The sequence below is a fragment of the Balearica regulorum genome, chromosome 1 (assembly GCF_011004875.1).
Source record: "Balearica regulorum gibbericeps isolate bBalReg1 chromosome 1, bBalReg1.pri, whole genome shotgun sequence".
NCBI classification, from domain to species: Eukaryota; Metazoa; Chordata; class Aves; order Gruiformes; family Gruidae; genus Balearica; species Balearica regulorum.
Window position 1 is genome coordinate 121,815,063 of NC_046184.1, and position 21,327 is coordinate 121,836,389.

The window sequence follows — 21,327 nt, forward strand, 5'->3', positions numbered from 1 at the left end:
ATTGTAAAGGGGAAGGAAAAAACCAAACCCTCTTTCAAAAAAGAACTGCAATTAAGTTGAAAAATTAATAGGCACCCTGCACTGGTCTAAACATTTTTTTAAAAAAATTATTATTAATTAAAAAACCCCCAATATGTCTAAATATATGTATAAAGTAGACCTGTTAGCTGAAAACGTTCTTGTTATGCATCTTCTTTCTGTGAAGGAATGCCCTTTCTCTGTGGAAACCATACCATTTTATTCTGGATAAAACCCAAAGCATCATTTAGTGCGAATGACTGCTGGGATTCTTTGACTGGAAAAGGTAACAAGTTAGTGACTTTGACACTGCAGGTATTATAATGAATTCCATTTTCATGGTTTGCTATTAAATCATTTTTCACATTGTTCTGTAATATACTGTTAGATTAAACACATTGTACTAAGATTGTTTAATGAAATTGTAAGCGTTACAGTTCTAAATATACATGTTTTAAAAAGAAATCACCTTCTCTGCTGCTTTGACTTCTCCCGTTTTCCTTCTGTTTGAAGGAGCGTTGGCTTCATCTATTGTAGCTGAAGCTACTTTAACAGAAGCATAGTTTCTAAACTGACCTGAGGAGACGTATCTCGAGCAGGGGTGTAAAGCGTGCTCTGTGTGGCTCTGCGGAAGAGCTGCCCCGCAGCCGCAGGGGAGCCGCCTCTCCCCAGCTGTGGAGCGGCCCCGCTTCCCCCAGCGAGCCGCACCGACAGGCGCCTCCTGCCGCCCGGGCTCCGCTCGGCCTTTACGCTCCCGCTCCCCTGGAGCCTACTGCGGCCGGGAGCCGCGGGGGCCCGACGGCGCTGTGCTGAGGAGCGACGAGAACGGCTCAGCGAACGCGGAGGCCGCGGGCGGCATTGCGGAGGAGGGGGCGCCACTGACGCCGGACGGGCACAACAGCGCGGCCCGCCTGTGGGCAGCGCTCCCCCTCCCCCTGGGGCTGCCCGGGGGGTGGCTCCAGTACCGGCTCCGCCCCCAGCAGCGGCCCGGCCCGGCCCCGCCCCCGGCCAGAAGCTGCCACCGTCCCCTCTCCGGCGCATGCGCGGGGTCGACGCGCGCCCGCCCTTGCGCTGTCGCTCGTTCTTCCGTGGCTACGCGTGCCGGTAGGGCCTCCACGCGCTCCTCACGTGGGACCGCCGCCATGAAGTTCGCGTACCGGGTGAGTCCCCGGCCGCAGCCGCCCGAGTGGGACGGCGGCCTCTGCCTTCCGCTCCCCTGCGCCTTTAACCGCCCCCCCCCCCTTTCTTTTTTTTTTTCCCCGCCCCTCGCAGTTCTCCGGCCTGCTGGGCACCGTGTACCGCCGCGGGAACCTCAGCTTCACCCCCGATGGCAGCGCCCTCATCAGCCCCGTCGGGAACAGGATCTCCGTCTTCCACCTGAAGAAGTAAGCGAGCCCCAGCGTCCGCCTCCTTCCTTCCCCCTTACCCCCCCTCCGGCCCCGCACTCTGCCAGCCCCTGCTCGGGCCGCCTCCTGGCGGGGCCGGGGGAGAAGGGCTTGGTACTGCCAGCGTGGTTTGGAGGGAGGGAGGGAGGGAGGGAGGTAAAGCTCACAGGAGGTTGTGGAGCCCGACCCGAGGGCGGTAGCCGAGCCCGCGTTGGCTCCGGTGTGCGGGGGAAACCGTGCTCCCTGCACCGCCGGCTCCCGCAGCCCCACACAGACGGTGGAGCGGGGTGTGGGGTGCAGCTGGCATGGGCTGGGGCTCTCAGGAATGGTTTGCCGTCCCAAAATGTTTCTGGCTTAGTGTGAAAAGGTAGAAGCTTGCCTAGTAGAATAACTATTGTTTTCTGTACATCGGCCTTTGAGGAAAACAGCACGGAAGTATGTAAAGGTGTGGTTTAGAACCAAATAAAGGGGGGGGGGGGAAATTGTTTGCATTTAACTTAGTCATATGGTTTCTTTGTGTGGTTCTGTCTCGTACTGACTCTCGCACATGGCAAAGCCGAAACTGTCATCTGCCTTCTCCTATAGGCCAGAGTTGTGATTTGATGGTCATCATGGCAGGATTGGTCAGGAGCCCATCTCTTACACAGTTGGTGTTTATGGGATGGTGGCAGTTAAAGTCATTGGTGTTTCACATCTAACTTGATTAGGTGGTTTTAACATAGATATTGAATTGTTTTCATTGATACCAAAGATGGCTCATTTCTACATCCTTGTACTCAATTTACTGTTTTATCTCTTTCTTGCAGTAATAAGTGTGAGACATTCCCATTGGCTACACGGCTTAATATTGTGTGTGTGGGGCTCTCTCCAGATGGAAGTCTTGCCATACTAATTGATGAAGGTATTTTCATAAAGGAGGCTTTTGTTTTATAAAAGAACAAAATAAAAATACAGCCTGAAGAGGAAAGTCTGTGTTGCTAGGTATTTAACCTTAACACAGATTAGAAGTGCTCTGCTTTCAAAATTGTGTTAGAATTTCAGGGGAAGGTGTCTTTATTTACAGAACTCAAAAAGAACTTATTTACAGAATTTAGAAAGTGACTTGTAATTTTGATTGTGTTTTTCTTCTTAATAATATTAAGTATGCTATCTTGAAAAGTTTCTGAGGAGGTACCTTTTTTTTTCCCTCTTTAAGGAAAGAAACTAAGCTTGCTAGGGTTATGGTTTCTTTGGAAACTGGATTATTTCCATGATCCTTCTTTTTCTGCCCTTACAGAGGGAGCTGCCTTGCTTGTCAGTTTGATTGGTAAATGTGTGATACATCGCTTTTATTTTCACAAGCCAGTTCACAGTGTCAGCTTTTCCCCTGATGGCAAGTAAGTAAAATGTGCATGCTTTAGAACAAAGCAACAGAAAGTACCCAATAAACTGGTTGTAATTATTAAGACATTTTGGTCAATCTGGGGATGATGTCTATTGATTAACGTAGGGGAGACTTTGAGGTGATCAGAGTCACTTTACCTGTAAAGTTGAGAGGGGAAGAAAAGTGGAAAAGCAAAGCCTTGGAAACATACTGACTGGAAAGCTGCCTGTCACTGATGTTGTTTATCTATGGTGGAACTCTTAGAAACATAGAAGATTTGCTGTGAGTCTTCACTGTTCTTATGTATCATACATGAGGTGAAAGAGCCCACGGGGGGACAGTCAGTGCCGCAGAGTTGCGTGATGGCACTTGTGGCAGTGTAGTGTCACTGCTGAGTTGGGTTAGTCTAAGACAACTGTGCTACTGAAAGAGGCCGTTCTCTGAATCGAGTGCTGCTTTTCACGTCCCGTATATTTTAACTGCATCTTCATGGATCCAGAGTGTGATTATCGTAAATGTTAGAAGCATCAGAAGAGTGAGAGGAAAAAGTACGGAGTTCCTCTTTTGGCAGCATTCCTCGGTTGGGTTGACTTAAAGTGATCACAAATGAGTTTTTGTTTGAAAGCTGGGAGTCACAGTTCTGTGTTGAGGAGTTACACTGGCAACAGGACCAGATTAGAGGATATATGTAATGCGGATGCAGATGCTTTGCGCTTGTGAAAATGGCCAGTATATGGAGGTGAAGAGAGGTTGAAAGAGAATATCCTGTTTTGAATGTTTGAACTTTCCCTTCCTTTGTGAGAATTAGAGAATATTTCATTATTCAACTTAAGTGATTTTTACTGAAGGTTTTGTGTCTTATAATGCGTAAAGTATACCTGCATTCATGAAGTTGGGGGATAATATCAATCTGCAAATTATTTTTTGTTTTTAATTCAAAACCAGTCCATATCTATGACTTCAGTAACGCAGAAATCTTTTTAATATTGTTTTGTTTTGTTGTATTGCAGACTGTACTGAACAATTGTTTGCTTTAACAGCTTTGTGTGCAGTTATGGTTTTTTTCCCCCCATATGACAGGAAATTTGTGATTACAAAAGACAATGTTGCTCTTATGTACCATGCTCCTGGGAGGAAACGAGAATTTAATGCGTTTGTTCTGGACAAAACTTACTATGGTCCATATGATGAAACAACTTGTATCGACTGGACTGATGATTCCAAGTGAGTGGTTAAACTAAAGCACTGTCTACCTGCTCATATTGTTAATATTTGCATGCATGTTATCATCCATTTTCTTTGCTCTAAAGTATTGTACTAGCTTTAAAAACTCTTTTTTGGCTCTTCTGTTTCTCATTCTATCTTGATTTAAAAAAATCTTATCATTAGGCAGACTGGAAAGTACAAAATATGCATGTATCAGGGATCAACAACGTATTCTTGCTTGAAAATACATAGTTATCCATAAAAGGAACACATCTTAGGAATGTGAGCACGGTTGACCTTTGGAATGTATTTAATCCCATCTACCTTTGCTAGAGTTGCCAACCTCAGTTTACAACTCTGTTGTGTGTAAAATTACTTTTAAAGTGGTGACTGGTGTCTTCCTGTTCAGAATGTTCTCCACCCAGAGAAGAGTTTTGCAAACCAGTGTTCTAATTCAGATTGCCTTTTCTTTTGTAGATGTTTTGCAGTAGGGAGCAAGGACATGTCTACATGGGTGTTTGGAGCAGAACGATGGGCAAACTTGATCTACTACTCACTTGGAGGGCATAAGGATATAATAGTAGCCTGCTTTTTTGAAGAGAACAGTCTAGATGTATGTATAATCACACAACATTCTTGAATTTGAATATTAAAATAGTTTAAGTAGAGTCTTATCTGTAGGTAAGAAGGCTGACTATTTTGATAATATCTCAGAATTTAGAAAATAAGTAATATGTTTCTTGACTCCTCTGCAGTAATTGGGAGCTTACAATCGTGTGAATTGGAAGAAGTGAACTTTAGAAGGATAGTAAGTTATTTAAAATTGCTCCACAACAAAAGTTACAATTTTAAATATGAAAAAATTAATTTGCTGTAATGACAACTGATAATCAAATTGCCTTCACTATTGTCAAAAATTATCTGAGGGCAGATAAAGTAAATCACCAGTTCACACATGAAGTGGATTTTCCAGATTAAAGCACATTGAATTCGTGAGGACTAAGTAATGCATTATCCTAATGATAGACTGCAGACTTGCTTAACCCTTCTGCAATTCTGTATTCATAAGAAGAAAGCAGATTATAAAACACAGATATTACGTGATAATCATACATTTGTGTGTTTGTGTTCTAGCTGTACACAATTAGCCAGGATGCAGCGCTCTGTGTGTGGCAGTGTGATACAGAGCTTAGTGGTTTGAAGCCCATGCCCCCTAAAGATGCAGCAAGGGAAGAGGATGCGGCAAAAGATGATGAAGAGTTTCTTGAAGAGCCAAAGGGTGAAGAAATTCGTGGAAAAGCCAATCCAAATAAACAAGAGGCTAGGGATAAGGTTAAATATTCACGTGTTGCAAAGTAAGTGATTTTCAGTTTTCCAAAGACAGAGTTATTTTGGGGAATTATTATATTGGGCTTTTTTCACCCTTTGTCATTGATTCAAAGCAGTATAATACTTTGCCCAGGATTTAGTAATTTACTATAGATCCCATTTAAAATAGTTTCAGTACAACACCAGTTTGTCTTACTTTGCCTATATGAAAGGTGATACCCTTCATCTTCAGAATAACAAGTCAGTGTAATTTTAATAATATAAGAAATACCGATTTACGGTGTATGTTTTAGTGTTTGAAACTGAAAAAAGTGTAAGGAGATCTTTGGTACAGTATCCTCTAACTAGGTGTAGAGACTTTGAGGTCTTGCAAGAAGAGATTGGTTAACTTCAAGAGGTGACAGCAACGATTCATAAAGATAGCTCATCAGCCCCTTTGGTAAACTACTTGGAGATGCCTTCCTGAATGATCTCCCTGTCTGTCCACATCAAAGGAGATAAGGCTTACAAAGAATAATCCAGTTTTAAGATAGCCATGGCATTTAGCTTTGCTTGAAGAAGGACAATGTTCATAGGCAATCTCTTTGGTCAGTGAAGTGAGGGAGAGATGGGATGTATGTACAGGCTAATTGGGAACACCTGACATCAGGCTTATGTTCTCAGTCTCTCTGAGTGTAAAGGAAGTACCCTACCCTAAGCCAGGGAACATCACTTCCAGACTTCCAGATTTTGGAGTATACAACTGTTGGGTAATGTTCAGATGCTCTTTTATTTGACCGTCATGTGGTGCTTATCTCTTTCTTTCCAGTAAGAGATACAGTTACAAAGAAACTGAGAAAACCTTCTTCACCAGGCATATAATATTTATCAATATTGCTTCAATTCCTTCCTCAATAAGAGGACTCGCATATAGAAGGATAAGCAGTGAATTCATGAGAGTCGCTCGTAGATGATCACCAGGAAATGCACAGTGCAGTTCCTCTGAGGTTAACTTGTAGTCCCTTTCATTCCATGTGATCAGGTGTCACTTCTGATAATCAGATCACTGTAGCAGCTGTAAACATTGAGGAAGAGAATTGTAAAGTACCCATCTTCAGCAATTCCTGGAACTACTTTTTAGTTTTATTGTAGGATACCTTGATCAAAATATTTGGCCTATATTGAAATGCAACTATAACAGCATACACTTCTTTTGCATTGTTTCCTTTTTTTCTTATTTCTTTGATGCCAGGTATTTTTTCAATAAAGAGGGAGATTTTAATAACCTGACATCTGCAGCTTACCACAAGAAAACTCATCTTTTGGTCACTGGTTTTGCTTCTGGAATCTTTCACCTCCATGAGCTTCCCGACTTCAATCTGATCCACTCCTTGAGGTGAGGTATGGGATTGTGGTTGTTCTTTTCTCTTGGTTTTGTGTGTGGGGTACGTTTTATCTATTTAGTATTGTAATTTCTGGAAAGGCGGAATCATAGACTTAAAATACCGTACAGCTGTGTTCCATGGCTTGTTATGGAAAAGTGAGGTCTAAATGCAGAACTCCTGAGTAGTTAGTTGTTGGCTATAGATTTCTTCAATGCTTTGGACTTCATGTTGTCAGGTTTTTTTGTAGCAAATAAAGATAGTATCTGGGAAAAAAAAAAGTTCTGCATGTGTAAAATTATATGTGAATTGTCTCTAAGTTGGAAAATAAAACCATAGTTATTTTCCATTGCTGTATGATGCTAGCTAAAGAATGCATAATTTCCCTGTACAAAAAAACCATCAATGTGCAGAGTTTTACTCTGTGTTGGCAAGTATGTCTTTGGGATGTAGATACTCTGTCTTTACTCAAATAAGGCAGTATTGTCTGTTTGACGTTTTTGACTAATAAAGGAAGGAACATGTATGCTGCTTTTGATGTTACAGTGATACAGAAATTCAGTAAAGTAATCAACTTGCCTGAACAGAGGAGATAAACCCTAGATTTGAAGTTTGATCACACAAGGCATGAAAACACAAGTTTTGTTTATTGGGTAATTCTCTTATTTCAGTATTTCAGACCAAAGGATAGCTTCTATTTCTATCAACTGTACCGGTGACTGGATTGCCTTTGGATGTTCAGGTTTGTAAATTTTTTTTCATCTCTGTGTTTTGTGTGGCTTGCATTTGCAGGGTCTCATAATTGTAGTCGTAATTCTGGTTAATTCTTCTCACGTGTTCATAGGTTTGGGTCAGCTCCTGGTGTGGGAATGGCAAAGCGAGTCCTATGTGCTGAAGCAGCAGGGGCATTTCAACAGCATGGTTTCATTAGCATATTCTCCAGATGGACAATACATAGTGACTGGAGGGGAGGATGGAAAAGTAAGTGATGCAGTATCACCGAAATATGAACTTAAGTCTTAATAACATAGTAAACAGCTTTAATTTCTATTTTACATGGAAAACACTGTAACTGATATATTTTTCTTAATATAAAGTCATAATTTTTTAGCTTTACTTAAATGTTTTTATTTTTCTCTCTAAAATATATATGTATTTTGATTTGCTATTATTGGTTTCCTCTGCAAATTGCATCACTTATGCTCTTTAGCAGATGATTTTTAAATTATTAGAGTTGCAGTCACCATAAACACAAAAAGATGTAATTCATCAAATGTTAATTTATGTATGCTTGTGGTGGCTCCAGATATTTGGGATGAATTAATGTCAGCAAATTCATGCCCTTTTAATAATTGCTTTTAATGCAAAAATTAATTTCAGATTGTTTATAAAAGTGCGATTCCTAAACAGATTTTTCAGAAATGTACCATTGCAGAAGCTTGCTATTTAAAACAAAAATTAGCTTCTCATGGTTGACTTGTGTTGAAATGGTAGGCTAGGTGTACATGTACTCTTTCTTTAAGATGTTTTGTAGCGTAATCCCACAATCTCTTGGCACATAAATGGGACAAAGATAGTATCTTGTTTCCTATCAAAACTTCTGAATGTCAGAAAAAGACCTGCCACTTCATGGTTTCTGCCATTCAGATTTAAAATTGGCCAAACCCTAGAAGTCTCAAACTGCAGATAGCTAAATGTGTAATGTTTTTCTTCAAAAAGAGATTGAAATAACATCTCAATTGTAACTTCTGGAGTGGCTTCACAGATGGTTTTGAATTTGACACTTGTCTTACGGACAGTGGACAGTCCAAAGTTTGGGAGCCTGAGATGCTTGCCATGTACTATAACTTTCCTTGAAAATTAGCTTGGTTTTAATTTTTTTTTGTCTGTTTCCACTTAGATTTTCATGTTGTATATGTGTCTGTAGGGATTTAATGATAAGCTGTGGCCCTGTTTGTCTCACTTGCACAAAATTCCTTACTGATGGTACTGAAAGTCCTTTATGCTACTGCAGAGTTTTAGGACTGACCGTTCTTTACTCTTCTGCTGCCTTACCCATACTTTCTCTTTGAACTGATGATGAAGATTCGAAGAAGGCTTTTCTTGTCTCTCTTTCAGGTGAAAGTGTGGAACACCTCAAGCAGCTTTTGTTTTGTGACTTTTACAGAACATACCAGTGGTGTAACTGCTGTAACTTTTACTTCTAACGGTTATGTCATTTTGAGTGCTTCCCTAGATGGAACTGTGCGTGCCTTTGACCTACACAGGTAACTCTTTATAAAAAGGCTTTTGTGTCTCACTTAGTTTTCAGCTTTCACCCCCCAAAACAGAGCAAACTGGTGATTGCTTGTTTCAAGTTGAAGTTTCACAAATGTGAGTACTGCTTTATTCAATTTTGGTTCAGCCTTTGATTCAAATTTAGACAGTAATTAGGAATCCTGCTACTCCATCCAGTTTCTGTGAAGAAAATTCTGTAAGAGCTTTTCTCTGAGAAGCTGCAAATCCACTAAGATCATTGTCTGGCTCCTCTACTCCAGTGGAGAGAAGACATCTGTCTAACAGAATATTTGCCATAGTTTTAGTGGTTGAGCCATTATAATACAGCTGTGTACAGAACTGGATGTGTAAACAAGCCTGTATTTTCTAAAGAATGGATGTATGCTGTGTAATAGAAAAAAGCTTTTCTGTTGGAGCGGTTTTGGCTATTATTTTTCCAGAATTAATAACACCTTTTTTGAATCTTGGAATCATGGTAAGGCATTGCATCTAATTTTAAACACAGAATATTTTTTCTGTAGATAGTTTAAAAGACTTTAGAAGAAGAATGAAATGCTTTTTTAAATATGCTTGTGAAACATATGTTTAAATCTACCTAAAATGTTCTCATAATTTATTTTCACGTTTACAACAGATACCGCAATTTCCGTACCTTTACATCTCCACGACCAAGTCAGTTCTCTTGTTTAGCCGTGGACTCCAGTGGCGAGATTGTGTCAGCTGGTTCCCAGGATTCCTTTGAAATATTCATCTGGTCAATGCAGAATGGGAGGCTGCTAGATGTAAGGACCTACGATGTTGGAGGGCTTGAATTTAACACATGCTTAGTATCATCACAATCTGTGTGAACTTTCGGATTTGTTGGAGGTTTTTAATACAACGTGAAGCATTTTGTTATATTCAGGAAGGAGCTACACTATGTTATTCACAGCAATTTTTGATTTATTGCATGGAGACTATCCCGGATTTGTGTGCAAAATAGTTTTTTAGAATTTTTGAGTAATGAGCTCTTTCTGGCTGATGAAGTAATGCCAATATTGCTGACTTAACACATGGGCATGAGGGTTTTTCCTCTAGTAGTTGTTCAGAGATGTTCTTTTCAATGTATTTTGTGTAGGTAAGGAAGAAATTGTAAGTGCTGTCCTAAGATCAGTGCAGATTAAGTGGACAGTTGTATTGGAGCAGAACAGGGGCACAATTTCTTGTGGTTTTTATTGTGTAGGGCAAGAACACTATTAAGTTAAATCCCCACTGCCTTGCTGCTAGTTTGAAGTGCATTCTCGTCAGAGTAGATGTAATAAAGGAAAGATACAGTACTTCCGAGCAAATCGAACTAATTTACTATTTTCAGTTCTTAAGCATTTTGTACATCTTGTACAAGTGGATGAACTCAGCGATTCATGTATTTAATTTGGCATAACTGTTGAATACAGATTGCTAACAGTAACTTAGCTATACTCAAGTGGATCTCCAGAGTTTTGAGTTTAGAGTCTTTCCTTGATTTCTTTTGAGAGGAGTAGGAGCTCCATGCTATAAAAGTCTGTGTTACTGTTTTTCAGAGTTTTTAATAGTGAATTATTCTTAAATGTTTTCAGCTGCAGGACATACTGAATTCTCAGAGCAATGACTTGCTTTTGCACAGTTGGTCTGATTGTTCTGATGGGGAGGGGGAGGAAGAGCATTGTATTCCATAATCTTGATCTCTAAAGAGGCTATGTGAATGCATGAGTGCTTATAGATGCCTATGCAGTGGTAGCATTTCAGTGAAATTTTTTAACACTTCTGAAAAGAAAAAGTTGAGAATCCCTGGTATGTATCATGCCACGTGTCCAAAAGTGACCTCAAGCATGTGTGGACAAGTTAGGCATGGTTTCATTGCTATATTTAGAGTTTATTGAATGCAGGCTACATGAATTTCAGTTTCTCTCACCTAATTCCATGTTATCTTCTTTTATTAGGTCTTATCAGGTCATGAGGGCCCCATCAGCAGTTTGTCCTTTAACCCAATGAAGTGTGTTCTAGCTAGTGCATCTTGGGATAAAACTGTCAAGTTATGGGATATGTTAGACAGCTGGAGAACTAAGGAGACACTAATATTGAACTCAGATGGTAACGTTTATTTCATCTTATATGAATATAAAAATCTTATCAAAAGTGTTTCAGGAATGAGACTTACTCTTGGTAATGAAACCCAAAAGTTGAGATAGTTCTATGTAGTACTTAGATACCAGTGCAAGAAATATTTTTTTATTTAATACTAACTTTAGCTTTATAATTAGCTATGTTGTCCAGAGCAAAAGTACAGTCATACTTGTAACTTTTAAGGTTTTTCTGGTAGTTGAAATAAGATCCTAGAAAAATACAGGGTATTTTCTTAGAAAAAGATCTGACTGCATTTTTAACTGTTAACTAAATTCTTTGCAGTTCTTGTTGTTGCTTTCCGTCCTGATGGCAAGGAGCTTGCAGTCGCTGCTTTGAATGGACAGATAACATTTTGGGATCATGAAAATGCAGTGCAGACTGGTTCAATTGAGGGAAGGCATGATCTTCAGATGGGAAGGAAGGAGCTTGATAAAATAACTGCCAAACAATCGGCTAAGGGAAAGTAAGTAAATGAGATTGCAGTCAAAAGAGGGTGCCACACTGGCTTTTGCTTTTGAATTGTTCCTTTCCATTTGGTTTTTACGTGAAGATTTCAGAGTGCATCTGCTGTTCAAATATTTTGATTCTGATGCTGGATTTTAAAAGACTGCCTGACTTGACATCTGGATGGATCCTTTTTGTCTTTTACTGTGTTCACCCACTGATGAACATAATTGTGAGCATCTGTTCTCTTTCATCAGTTACGAAATTGGGTTGCCAGCGTAATAGTAACCTTCTCATGACAAGTTTGGCTAAATGTGATAGGTTTTTAAGTGGATATCTTGTTATGTAGGTACTAGTATGTAATTATTAGTGTGTAGAAACTGTTACATCTTTTAAAAAAGGTAAATACGCTGTGGGTTTTATTACACAGTACTACATGTGTGAGGTAATGTTTAAAGGCAAGTTGAATTTGTGTGCTGTCAAAAAGTGTAATACAGAAGTCATGTTTCATAAGTCGTGTTTCATTCTTCTCTCTTTTACCCTTGAGTGCCTTCTCCCCCCTCCCCCTTATTACTCCCCCTCGAAACAAAATGAAAAAAAGAAACAATAACACTTTTGGGAAAAAAAAATTCTGGTGATGATCTCTCAACCATTTCTTTAAAACATGTCATGATACTGATTTTTTTATCTAGTTTCTGACCATCCTTAGTGTTGTGTAGGGTGCAGTTGAAAGCTCATTCATTGAGCTGCGACTTAGAAGGAATATGGAAGCACTTCAGAAAGCTCTAAATTCAGAAAGTTCTAAATTGTTTGTGATTCATAGCAAAGCACCAAGTACTTGTTTGTGGTAAATGATTTTGTGTGTTAAGTACATATTGTGTGAAAGCAGCTCTCCACTTTTTCCATGGAATGGGTATGCTTCTATGTCTTCACACTGTACTTGTGTCTTTTAGGTCAGATGTGGCAGTGAAATTAACTACTTTCTCTTTTTTCTTTACTAGATCTTTTACTACTCTGTGTTACTCAGCAGATGGTCAGTCTATTCTGGCAGGTGGATTGTCAAAATTTGTCTGTATATATAATATCAAGGAGCAGATTCTTATGAAAAAATTTGAGATCTCATGCAACTTTTCTTTAGATGCAATGGAGGTATGTGAGTGAAGTTTTTTCACACACCACCACCTCACCCCCCACCCCATCCTCCCCCACCCAAGACTTTGGTTTTGGTATAACATCTCATTAAGTAGGACACATGAATATTTTGTTAAGCATAGGCTCATTTTCTTGGGTTTTGTGCTAACTAAAGTGTTTGCAGATTGTGGTGTGTTCGTATTGAATGAGCAGAACTCTTGAGCATAGTTAAGTCAGTTGGCACTTGAAGAGAAAGTACGAAAATTTAAATGTTCAATATTTTGTACTAAGCTAACTTTCTCTAGGTGTCAGTTGTTTGTGTTAGCAAAGAAATGAAGGATTTTATTGTGGATGCAGAAGAACATCACTGATCTTTACAAACTCAGTTTCTAAATATTACTAAATGCAAAATTAATTTCCTTTAAAGTGAATGATGAAAAGCATCAGAAGGAAAAAAATTCCAGTAACCCTTTTTAACATCCCCTTACCTGGAAGAATGCTGATTGTTCCAGTGTTCATGTCAGGCTGTATTTGAGTGGTTCCAAGTATATTTCTTTGACAACAGGGGTTTGTGATGCAGCCTTAGTTTCTCTGCTGCCCTCTGTTGTGCTACCATAGCTCAACATGTGGCTTAAAAGGGTACCAGAAGTGAGGCAGCTGGGAAGAATCCTGGAGGGGATGGGTGTTTAAAAATGGGGGGGGGTCCATAAAACATCATTTGCATAGCTGTCTGGCTACACAGCTCTTACATCAGCACAGTGCAGTTACGGAACCTGAAGGGGAGGAAGAGTAGAGCTGCATCTGAGGAATGGTGCATCTCTTAAGTAGAACAACAAGATAATAGTGTGAAACTGCAGTCTAAACTGATTTGTGCTGTTCCGAGGCCTTAAGACTGAAGCAGCCTGATTCTCTTCTGCGGTCAGACACTGTTGCATGCTGTTGTGAAATTGTCGGTTTTCTCCATGATTTTGAAGAAACTTTTGGAAGAAAGTGCAAAGAAATAATCACTAGATAACTCCTGAGTGTTATGGAGAATTTTCAGTTAATAAAGGTGTTTGAGAGGAGATTCAGTGCAGTGAATGGAACTTACGTATTTTCCTAGGAGTACCTAGATCGGAGAAAAATGACTGAATTTGGCAGCATGGCTCTGATTGATGAAGGAGGTGGAGGTGAAGATGGTGTTGCTATTCCTCTTCCTGGAGTAAAAAGAGGTACGACTTTTGGCTTTGCTTCCTTGTTAGTAGTTGTATGCGAATCAAAACCTTTGACATAGAATCAATACCAGATCAGAAGGGTTTGAATTGTTCAGCTCAGTTTTAAAGTTGGGATTACCTGAACGTTCTGTAGATGCAGGGATCTGTCACACAAGTGTTCGGCTGCTGTATGGTGGGTCCTTTTGCATAGTAGAAGCATCAGGAAACAGGAGGTACTGTGATCTCCTGGATATGGCACCCAGCAGTCCTGATTTCATTTTCAAAGAGCAAAATTAAGTCCCATCATGTATTTTAGCTGTAAGATCTCTTGAACGAGGACTGTCCCTTTCTTACCCTGTCTTTAACTCTGCCAGGTTTTGGCATGTTCCACATCATTTTTTAGCATAATGAGAACAGCATAGTTAGAGTTGATAGCTAGCCAGTGAACTTTTGATGAATATATTAAATCACTTCTAAACTTCTCATTTAGGTGACATGAGTTATCGACACTTTAAACCAGAAATAAGAGTGACTTGCCTGCAATTTTCTCCCACAGGTGAGTATTGACAATTACTGTAGGATTTCTTTATTCCATGTAAAACAAGCAAAAGAGTAGAGCATCGAGCATTGGAGGAGTAATAATGAAATACAAATGCCTCAGACATGGTCTCTCCAGATGTTACCCAGTGCTGCTAGGTTTGCAGTCTAGTTTCCAGTGCAGTGGATAATTAGGAAACTTAAGTGTACATCACTTTCAGCTGGTATTTTTTACAAGCATTGTCATTGCTGACAGGTCCAACAATGATGCATGGTTTTCAGTCTTACCAGCTTCTTGTAAGCAATGAAGAGTCATCTGTTTATCATTACTCTTCTGTTTCCACCCTAGAAAACCCAGCTTTGTTCTTAAATATTTTTATTCTCTTCTAGGACGAAGCTGGGCAGCCACAACCACAGAGGGTCTTCTTATCTATTCATTGGACTCTGGGCTAATTTTTGATCCTTTTGATCTGGATATTGATGTCACACCCAGCAATATACACAAAACATTGCATCAGAAGGAATACACTAGGGCTATCATCATGGCCTTCAAGCTGAATGAGAAGAAATTAATTCAGGAAGTCATAGAGGCTGTACCTAGCAATGAAAGTAAGTGGGTCTTCCATGAAGTTTGACCAAGCTAGCTGTAAGTGGAGATACGTAAGCTAAATAAGTTGAAACATAAGGGACAGAGCTTAGCTCTGGGGTTGGGCAATGAGGGGGACTTATAACATTGATATTTAAGGAATTTCTACTGTAGCTGAAGACTGAAGAGGAATGGATGGTCTTGGGGGGGAAAAAAAAAAGACTTTTTGGTGTTAACTTATGTTTTAATTTTACTGCATGGTCATCTAGCAACTTTTGAACATGGAATTTGATCAGGTCTGGCTATGCAGGTAAAGTTTTTGGGTGTGAATTCTCAGAAGCAGCTGATGTTAGAGGGGCACAGCAAGTTTATCGTGAGTCAGCAGTGTGCCTGTGTGATGAAGGCAGTCAACCAGATACTGGGCTGTACTATCAAGGATGTACTCAGCAGTCTGAGGAAAGTTATTAGTCTTCTCAATCAGCACTTGCGAGACCACACCAGGAGTAGTGTGCGTGGTTTTGGGCTTGCCAGTACAAGACAGACCTTGATACTCTGGAGCACCTGGTGGAGCTTGGGGCTTCGAATATGATTGGAGGGCCAGAGTGCATGACAGCTGAGAAGAGGCTTAAGAGATCTGAGTTTCTTCAGTCTTTAGAAGAGAAGGGGAATATTTTTACTGTCTTCAAGTGCCTAATGGGATGTTAGAAGGCAGAACCAGACTTGGGGTTGCACAATGATATGACAAGAGGCAACAGATCTCTTGCAGCGTAGTCAATTCCAAGTAGACATTAAAAACAATATTATTATGTTGGGGGTAGTGAGGTACTGCAGCGGGTTGATGAGGGAGGTAGTGGAGCCTCCACCCTTGGAACTGTTCAGCATTCAACTGGATAAAACTCTGTGCCAGCTGCTCTAAGTTAGTCTTGCTTTGGACTGCGAAAATTTGGAGCAAGTCAGCAACTGTCAGCCTTTTGAAGTTCTGATGATTTTTGTTTCTTTAGTTACAGTGTTTGTGAAATTCATCCCTCTAAACGAATGTAAATGTGGCCCTTATAGAGGGGTGTGTTCACACAAATCGAACAGATTATTAGTCAAGCGCCAAGCTCTTTCTAACAAGAGACAGATACTTTCACAATTCTGACGTTAGAAACAAAAGGAACAGTTAAGATGTCACTCAGCTTTGGAGGACATTTACTGAAATTATTCTTCAGCACCTGTTTCATCATTTTGATAAGTAGTGTGCACATCCATTAACTATATATGGTAGACACAACCTTAAAAAAATGAACTTTCAGTATTATATTATACTTACTTCATAACTTCATTAACAGTTCTGTCATAGCAACTCTGAAGTGTATTTTCTTAGCTTTACCTCAGTGTTATTACTCCAGTAAAAAGTATTTATTTCCTTCCAGTTTTTCATATGTAACATAAAAATTCCTTTTAGCTAGTCAAAACATGCTCGAGGCTGAAATTGGATGTGTTGCAAGCCAACTGCTTTGTAGGATTTTCTTACCTTATTCCCTAGGTAGTAAGCTTGATAATTCTGTGTGTCAGGGTAAATCATCTTTTGTGTACCTGCATTGGCATAATGGTGTTTGCCTCTGGCAAAACTTAGTCCTCTTTTACTAAAATTTAACAAAACTCCATGTACGCAGGCAACGCTGGGTTAGTAGGCAGGTGCCAAAACCTCAGGAGCAGAGGTTGAGGCATGGAAATTTCAGGCATCGTAATCTACTGTTACCAGCATGAATGTGTGCCGCCTTCTTCAAAAGCGGAAAGCTTTTTTTTCCACAGTTGAATGTTACATAGGCCAGTTGGGGTGACTGCAGAGACTAGGCATTGGTTATTTTTGAAAGAGGATTATATATAATGAGGTCATAGTTACATGTGAGATCATTTTGAATGCTTATAAATCATACTTCTTTATGCTGTGCAATTGCTAACAGCATTCAGATGCTTCCTCTGTGAGCAGGTGACTTTGCTGTATTTTCAAGTATCCTTTATTGCCTCTGATTATTACGCCTAACTAGTTCCACTGAATACAGAAATTTGTCTGAAGTCAGAAGCAACAAGACTTTGATAAAGTCTAGTTCATCAAAAGAGGAGGAAAGGGTGGAAGCAAAGGTTCTGAAGGAGAGCTGGTGGGGAGAGTATTCTGGTGGGAGGAAGAATTTGTGGGGGGGAGGGAAGTAAGTTCTTGCTTTTAAATACTGGAGTGACTGGAAGGCTCAAAGAGGAAAGACGTGCATCCTGAGAGACTGTGGTACTGTACCCTGAAATATAATACTAAATACCAAATAGTTGCCAAGATGGTGTTTTCTTCTCCTTCCGTGTATGCTTTCCTGTGGTCTTTCATGTTACTCCGAATAGTAAGTCAACTCTAATGTCTATGGGCTTTTTTTTTGCTTTTTGCACAGTTGATGTTGTCTGCTCATCACTCCCAGACCTGTACGTGGAGAAAGTATTGGAGTTCCTGGCCTCTGCATTTGAGATATCGTGTCATTTAGAGTTCTATCTTATTTGGGCTCATAAGTTGCTTATGCTACATGGACAGAAACTGAAAACAAGGTGAGATCTTATGAAGGTCAAGAAGCTGACAAACATTTTAAAATACCTGTCAAGAGTTACTGACATTCTAGATAGGTGCACATACAACAACTAAAATGACTTAATTTACATTAATTACATGTGCATTTAATAAATATTTGAATCTTTACATTTATTTATAAAATTTACATTTTAATTTAATACAACTTCTTTACTAACAAGTGCATATGATAGAATTTGAATGCGTAATAGGATAAATTGCAAAAACATTTTTCAAATATTACAGGTAAAACTGCATAGCTCGCTTACCCTATAAATGCATAAAAATTTCAAGAATGATAGGATTTTGGCAATTGTGGTTTTAAACAATTATGCGTATTGAATATAACTGAAAGATAATGTGCAGGTACTGAATTGCATTTTGTAGATTTAGCTTGTGATTACAGCATGCACTTTTAGCTTGTTAGTATTCTGCTTTCCTACATAGTTCTTTACCATTGCATGTGCCTGCCATATGAATTATCTTCAGCCCGCCCATAGTATTCAGTTTATAGACTTTTGAGAACAAAAATAGGAAAATTTACGAATTTAAAATAGCCTAAGTGAGAGGTAATCAGAGGGAGTCCTGCAGGTTACAGAAACAGTGCATTATGTAACTCTTTCCTTGCTTCAACATGGGTATTAAGGTTTTAGTTATTTAAATGACTGGAACATTTTTTTTTTTTTCTTTTGTTCCTGATAAAGTGCAAGAGGACAATTTGAAACAAACTCTTCCTTCTTCAGAAAGTATCATGGTACCTGGAAGGAACTGTCATCACTACAGCAAGCAGAATTAGTTCTTCAAGCTGCAGTTTGACATTAGAAAAATAATTATTTTTGGCAATTACATTGAGTATAATCATTGAGGACAGAGTCAAAAGCAAAAAGGTTTTGTTTATTTAGTGTTATCTTAAAATGTTCATGTGTAAAAGTTAAGATGTATGCTTGTTAAAATTTTGAGAATATAGAGAAGTTCTAGATTTTCATATGTAAATATAAATTGCACTGCAATTTTTTCTCCATTGAAGGTCAGTGAAGCTGCTCCCTGTGATTCAGTTCCTTCAGAAAAGCATCCAACGCCATTTTGAAGATGTTTCCAAACTGTATGTATTGTTATATTTAAAAGTTTTTAAATCAAAACGCTGCACAAAAGCGTGGAGTAATTTGGGGGATGATAGCATGGTATTAGAACTTTCGAGACTGTCTTCTTCTAGAGATGTTTTTATTGTAGGAGAAAAATGGAATCTTGTTTCTAACATGTTGCTATTTATTTTTACAGCTGTGAATGGAATATCTACAATATTAAATATGCTTTGGCCATCTCACAACAGCGGGGCATGAAACGTCTGGCAGAAGAAGCATCAGTAGATGAAGACTTGGATTCTGACAGTGATTATCTTATGCAAGAAGTTCATAAAGACTAGATACTCTTCGTGGGAGGGAGAAAACCTAAGACAAAGTAATTCTATGCGGTGGTATTCACTGAGAATTAGTGGCCCTCATAGTGGCCTATTTTAACTCTTTTTAACAGCGTGGATGGAGTTACATGTGAGTTACAGAAGTGGGGAAAATGTAGGATAGACAAAGTGCCAGCCATAGCGTATTAGGTGTACCCTTTGTCCATAACACCTCGACAGCATTGATTTCTTGATTCATTGTTTTTTTGTTGGGTTGGTTTTTTTTTTTTTATTGTTCCTGATTTCAAGTAAGACAAAAAGGTATTCTTGTATCAGTGAAGTTAGAACTATGGCTGGAAGAAGTGCATTCTTTATTAAAAATGCATTGTACATAGACTTAAGTATTGTGAATTATTTGTAATGCAATCTTGTCATACTTTGTGATGGACTCTTTTTTTTATCTTTTTTTAAATAATTCATAATCGGAGGACTACATATTGCTTTCAACTTGTTTTAAATGTTGTTTTTATTGGTTTTAATACATACACATTACTGGAACACTGTTAGGAATAATTGGGCCCGTTTTTCTTAGTTCTATAGCTTCCAAAACTGATGAAATTTCAATAGTGAGGATAAATGATATAACCATAACAATGAATATGGGGGGAAAAAATATACTGTGCTATATAACTTCTGCAGAGGTTTAATTAATCTGAGATACTGTAGTAAAAATTGGTTTGGAAATTGCAAATTCAATAATCTAACTTGAACTGTAAGAGAACATGTTTCAGATGTTTCTTTTGCTCATGAAAGCCCTTTCTTGTCTTGTGTTTGTAAAATGTTTTTATTAACATAAAAACCTGAAACTTTTGGTTTTCTTTGCTTTTGTGAATTGGCATGAAAATTTGCTAATAACAGGGTGAGGTCCTGAACACAAAGAACTATATCCGTGCTTGTGATGCTTTCAAGCCACGTGTTGAAAAGCCTTTGCTAATGAAGATAGTGAAAGTATTAATAATGAGCCAGAATTCCTCCCTTTCCCCCCCGCCCCCCCCCCCCCCCCCAGTGTATTCTGTTATTTTTGGATTTGTTTTCTGGTCTCTTTCCACTCTTGGAAGAAAGGAGAGGTATGAATATTAATAACTGCTGAAGAAAAAGTGAAGTCCAAAATATACAGCAGATGCATACAGTCACTTTGTAGAATTTCAGTTTATACAATAGATGTACTTCCTACTTAAATAAAACATAGCAAAGTGATTTGGTTTTTTTTTTCTTATGGTAAAATGTTTAAAAATACCTTCAGTTGCTGGTGCCCCCTTATCTGCTAACGCTTGCATGGTCGTGCCAATGTTTCAGAGTCTGAGGTGTGAAGAAGTAGCTGGGCTGGAGCGATGCTTGCGGAAGATGCTCTGTGGTACTGTGTTGGAATCGTTTGTCATTCTCCACCCCTCTGCCGCTGCCTCCTGCCACGTTGGAAACCTGGGGAGGCGTAGGTGGGTAGGGAAGTAGTGGTGCAGGAAAAAGCAAAATCCATCTTGGGATCCTTGTAAAACTGATGTGCTTAAGCAAATGTCAAAAACACAATCGTGTTACCTGATGTACAACATAGTTGTTACTTCTTAATCTGTTTTACTGTTTTTCATATACATGCTGTCTTTGCATGCTTTTTTTTTGAAGACCGTACTCTTCTCCCAAACTGTATGACCTGTAGCTGACAGACTGTAATCGTTCTGGGACTGTCTGGGCAATAGCTTTGTGCTATGTAAAATAGGAGTTGTGCTGTTTTATGAAGTCGCCTGGCTTGATCCCTAAATTTGTATTTGGGTTTTACAGCATTACAAAACACAGAATATGGAGAAAATGTGGCCTTTCAGGATAACAGCTTGGAAACATGTTTTTGGGTTAATTTATTCTTCACATTCAAAACATTTCTAAAGATGAAAACTTCACAATCAAAAGTGTGTTTTAGAAAGTGCAAGAACCTTGAGAGGAGACAAGAGGGGTAGTGTAGCACCCGTTCTTGTATATGAGATAAGAACATGTTCTGTGCCTGTTAGTCATTTTGCTTGATCTGTAATAATAAACATTTGTGGGTAATCAAGACGCAGTTTATGACATGCATGAAAATTTTCTTGTCTTTCCATTACCAGTGATGAAACTTGGCCCTGTTTAAATGTTTTATTTTTCTCTTTTAAAAGCAATATGCTATTTCACAAGATTCTAGAAGGAAATAAAGCTGTCCCTGTATGTTGGTTTGTTTATCCTATTTTTATTAACAGCTTACACTCTCAGTAGCCTCTTGCCGCCCTTGTGCTCCTGTGCTCTCCGTGCCGCCCTCAGGCTGCGCTCGCCGTGCGGCTGCTCGCCTT

At 39.2% G+C, this 21,327-nt stretch overlaps 1 protein-coding gene across 2 annotated transcripts; it reads left to right on the plus strand.

Annotated features, from left to right (window-relative positions):
- The first annotated feature begins 1,026 nt into the window (after positions 1-1,026).
- On the plus strand, positions 1,027-21,205 carry PWP2 (PWP2 small subunit processome component). Of its 2 annotated transcripts, XM_075773354.1 has the most exons (22): positions 1,027-1,178; positions 1,291-1,403; positions 2,210-2,304; positions 2,680-2,779; positions 3,847-3,990; positions 4,450-4,585; positions 5,107-5,327; positions 6,533-6,676; positions 7,334-7,404; positions 7,507-7,643; positions 8,781-8,929; positions 9,574-9,721; positions 10,898-11,048; positions 11,364-11,544; positions 12,527-12,674; positions 13,759-13,867; positions 14,340-14,405; positions 14,777-14,995; positions 17,393-17,543; positions 18,590-18,664; positions 18,841-19,020; positions 20,315-21,205. In XM_075773354.1, exons 1-21 carry the CDS (start codon positions 1,161-1,163, stop codon positions 18,983-18,985), a joined length of 2,721 nt encoding a protein of 906 aa, XP_075629469.1. In that variant the 5' UTR covers positions 1,027-1,160; the 3' UTR covers positions 18,986-19,020; positions 20,315-21,205. The 2 variants fall into 2 exon arrangements, with proteins under 2 accessions (XP_075629469.1, XP_075629458.1); XM_075773343.1 differs by lacking the exon at positions 20,315-21,205 and having other exon boundaries at positions 18,841-19,354.
- Positions 21,206-21,327: the final 122 nt, after the last annotated feature.